General features: G+C 41.2%; 1 protein-coding gene across 1 annotated transcript in view; it reads right to left on the reverse strand.

Annotated features, from left to right (window-relative positions):
* Positions 1–713: 713 nt before the first annotated feature.
* LOC106529045 (probable G-protein coupled receptor 142) overlaps positions 714–4,546 on the reverse strand; it is a gene marked incomplete at its 3' end in the record, with an annotated part of 10,754 nt that continues 6,921 nt past the window's right edge. The window contains 1 exon segment of the mRNA XM_074559762.1: positions 714–867. Within this exon segment, the coding sequence (XP_074415863.1) occupies positions 714–852 (139 nt within the window).

Here is a 4,546-nt window from a genome sequence, read left to right on the forward strand (position 1 = left end):
CGGCACCCTTAGTGTTTGCCTATAAGGCCTACACCACAGATCACCTCTGGGATAATGGTTTGGGCTCCCTGCAGTTACTGAATGGGTTCTAGAGTCAAACGTGAGTCTTTCAGTCTGACAGCTGAAGTTTGGACCAAACTGRGTCCAACARAACCATGATCCCAAACAGAGCAGCCGGTCTACAACAGAACGGGTCAAAAAGAACTGAACCGAGGCCTGGTCAGAGTCCAGAACCTGAACCTGACTGAGATGCTGTGAGGAGCTKTTTCTTCAGGGAGACGTTTGGACCCATCAGGCTGCTGACTCGGGTCTTCATAGGCTCCAGCTTTATTTTTCTCTGGGGACGATTTAACGGGAAACCTAAAGGTGACGACACCCTGTTTGTTTTAAAGTCTGCTGTAAATCCGCTCAGCATCATYAGAAAATCAATAAGCTGTAAAATAAATAAAAATAAGTGGAATAATAAAGGAGGCTGCTGTCTTCACGTTTATCAGATTTTTATTTGATGTTAAAACTGACGTAGCGACAATTTAAAAATAAYGAATTCAGCTGTTTGTGAGACGTTTAAATATAATCTGCAGAATAAAAAATGACTGCAGTTTATTATCTCACCGCCTCATTAACACCACTGATGCTCCTCTAACTCACTCCTCTATTGATTTCCTGTCCAGTGCCTCCTGAGTGTTCACATTGAGTGTAGCCTGGTTGTGTACCTGGTACTCCCACACACAGCAGAACGCTGTAGTAGATGACAGGAAYGAAGCCCAGGACGCATTTGGACTTCTGCAGCTCCTCGGGTTTCGGGCCCAGCTCGTCGAGGCTGGACACGGTCAGATTGGACCGGCCGATCATGACCTTGRTGCTTCCCTGGGAGAATAAAGAGGACAGAACGGGGAAAAGAGAAACCGGGGTTCAGCTTACCAAACTGTACGAACGGCAGGAAATCGACTGCTGWAGGCTGCTGTTTTCTGTCGCAGCCAAACTGAAGCTGTTGTTGGAGAACAAGTTAATAATAGATTTACAGAAAACTTCATGACCACATGTGAAAGATTTGTTTCAGAAGGAAGTAAAAAAAACTCAGGGTATATGTTTTCAAAATAAATCTCAGTAAAAATGAGAAAACTGTGAGATTAGAAGGGTTTTAAATCTCAAAATGAATGTTTTTGAAACTCAGAGAGCCTTTCCAGGTTCAGACCCTCATTAAACTGAATCTGCATGATGATATGGAGACGTTACACTGATACAGGTTCCATGGAGGACCACCAGAGCGAGGGTCTTTRCARACATTAAATGAAACAAACATAAACTCATTCCARCACTGATGAAATGAACAAACACTTCTTCTAATGCTAACTTGTGTTTTTTATTCTCCACTTGTTATTTGGTGTAAAACCACTCAAACCAGGTCAACAAAGACCCTAGTGACCCTCAGGAGGGAAGGAGGGGGGTTAAATGTGAGTTTAGTCTCTCTGCAGTTTTAAAACTCTAAAGTTTTTTGATTTTTTAAATCTTGAGATTATTTATCTCCTTTCACTCCACGTCTGCTGATTTCAACTTCAATCAAAAACAGATCTAATGAATTCAATTAAAAACACAGATTAACTTTACTGAATTGAGTAAAGGTAACTTTATGTTTTCTTTACTTTTACTTAGAGTCAGTGTAAAGTAAAGGTGTAACCTTTATTCGATTCAGTTGAGTAAAAACAGTTGACATATTATTTTTTAGTTTTTTATTAAATCCATTATGTTTTTTGAGTGCTGTTTCTGCTATTTTTAGTTACCTTTTGCTAATTTTATCCATTTTACTTGACTTGACTTCAGCAACTTTCAGCGTAAATCRTTCAACGATAAGCTTTCACATTGCATTTTCACAAAAAAAAGGAAATTCTCTAAAATTAGATCATATTTGCAGACGATGCGCTGCTTTATGTTGCAGAAACTGTTTCAGAAGTAAACCAGGTGAGTTTATCTGCTGAGTTTGTCTTCAGTCGATTAAGCTCCAGCTTCACAACAACAGATGGGCCGACGTTGTTGACCCTATCAACCTCCGATTGCTCATTAGACTGCCGCCTCCCAGTTTAACCTTTTCACCTGGGTGTCATTCATCCTGTTTTCCTCCATCTGCCTGCTCTCCTAATTTCCTTCACTCAATCGTGGATCTATATTTGGCCGGTCTTATCTCTCAGGTTTTCAGTCACAAACCATTTGTACACGAGCAAAACAATCATCTCAGATCCACGTGATTCGTCCTGGTGTCAGCAGAGCAGTCGCCACCGCACGCAGTTTGTCATTTTTCACCACTGCCTTTGTAAAAGCTGCATTTTCACTGGATGAGAGACGTTTTATGACTCAAGGCTGGAATGTCRTCATAAAACATGAAGCTCATAAAGCAGCAGAGCTGCACAGATTAAACCAATACGTTCTCATACCCGTCTCGTCAACATATTGATGCTTGGTCAGGTGCCGTCTGCGTCCAGTTTTGACGTCTCGGGCACCCCCACCCCTTGCATCAGTCATTGCCGCCCACGGCTTTTCTTAGGGATCTTTGGGTTGGGGGTCTGTGGTTAATATGAGGAATCAGGATTAATGGTTAATTTTAGGCAGGGGAGGAGCCAGGGGGTGGCCAGGGGTGGCCATGGCCACCACAGACAAATCTTTGGCCACCCCATTGGCCACACCCCTTCCACAGTGAAACAACCTTTAGGGGTGTAATAACCCTCCTGAACAGTTGGTGGCAGTGTTTAACAGTTTGAAACATCACCAAGCTCAAAGAAGAGACAAAATGTGATTGTTTTCTTTATGTTATCTGACTTATGGTGACAAATATTTTTGTTTTTTGTCATCATAACACTGTCATTTTCTGTTATGAAGGCTCCGTGATGCTCTGTCCCTTTTGATTATGACTAAATCAGAAAAAGTGAAATGCCCCTTTAAATTCACTGTTGGTGGTTATCAACATTGCACCTGTTCATTGGGTAAAATTATTAATATTAGTTTTAAGCATGCAGTTGAATGTCATCATTATTTGGCACAATGACATGTGTTACAATTAAAAATAAATCAATAAACAACATAAAAATAAAAAGCACCCCTAAAGTCATTAGATATGATAAATTGTATCACATTAATTAACCTTATCTCAGCTCTAGCAGTGAGTTTAAAAACAGGATAATGAAACTAGTTTAATGAATAATCTGTCTCTGAAATAATTATTAAATCAAGTGTTTATTTATGTAGATAAAAGTATGTTTAAAAAACCTGGTAAAATATACCAGAATGCAGGAAATGCATCTATTTCATTCAAAATTTTCTGGGGGAGGACCCACAGACCTCCCAACAGTGTGTCCCCCCACTTTTAAAATGGTTCTGATACTCATGTTTATAAAAGGTAATATATGGACATAAGGAAATGACCAAAACACAAAGATCTGTAGAAACTTTCAAGTAAAAAATGATGTAATTTTCCTGACCCCCCCTGTGTGAGTAGTGGTCCCCGTGTGGACACCCCTGAGAAAAATGTCTGTCTCCGCCACTGATTTTAGGTACTGAGGTCGGAGTTAGGCTGTATAGGGCTAATATAAGTTAAATTTAGGGTCTGGGATGGTTAACTATCACGCATTTCCTACTCCTTACAAAAATACGACAACACACTCCTCCTCCTCCGTCTCTTCTTGTTAAGAACTGATGCGAGGGGGGGTACCCGACGCATCCAAAACTGGACGCAGGCTATCTGACCAAGCGTCAATACGTTGACAAGTCAGGAGTGAGAATGGGTTGATTAAACAGCAACTACATTGAATCCARGGCGTCCTGAGATATTTTGCTAACAAGCAAACAATTACGCTTCACCTGCCTTCAAGCTTCAGAAGATGAATTTAACTGACTTTAATCCAGCTCAGAATCAGGGGCGGGTCAAGGGGCGGGGCCACAGGGGCATTGGCCCCAGCTGAGATCTGACTGGCCCCCTGAAGTGGCCCAGTCCTGTCACTCTTCTGTCCTTCGCTCGAGAGTGATGATGGTGAACGCAGTTCCGTGTCCAAACACTAGAGGTGCCAATGAGTCAAATGGGAAAGTCCAGCATGAAACAAGAAATCGTTTTCTTTTCTTCGAAGAATTTAAACAATCCTGTAGAAAAAAGTCTTTCAACTAAAAAATGACGGCTGGATTTTCTGTTTAATTGTATTTTATCTACGTACAGTAAAAATGCATGTAAATTTCCAAGCTTTTATAAATTATATTGCAAGTGTTTGAACATGTGTGACTGGTTAAACACACCTCAGGGTTTCCTCTAGGATTTTTAAACCGTGATGGTGGGCTGCAGGAGGGGATGGGGATGTGTGTGACAAGACACAAGTTCTGTGTAACTTGATTATTTCACTTAATTTTACGTCCCCGCTTACTTTTTTCTTTCCTCTTTTCTTCCCTGCTGATCTCTTTTGCCTCATCATCCTCACTTGTTGAGGAAGATGTACCCTCCTGCTCTCTCTCTCTCTCTCTCTCTCTCTCTCTCTCTCTCTCTCTCTCTCTCTCTCTCTCTCTCTCTCTC

Source organism: Austrofundulus limnaeus, unplaced genomic scaffold, assembly GCF_001266775.1.
Source record: "Austrofundulus limnaeus strain Quisiro unplaced genomic scaffold, Austrofundulus_limnaeus-1.0 Scaffold419, whole genome shotgun sequence".
Taxonomy (NCBI): domain Eukaryota; kingdom Metazoa; phylum Chordata; class Actinopteri; order Cyprinodontiformes; family Rivulidae; genus Austrofundulus; species Austrofundulus limnaeus.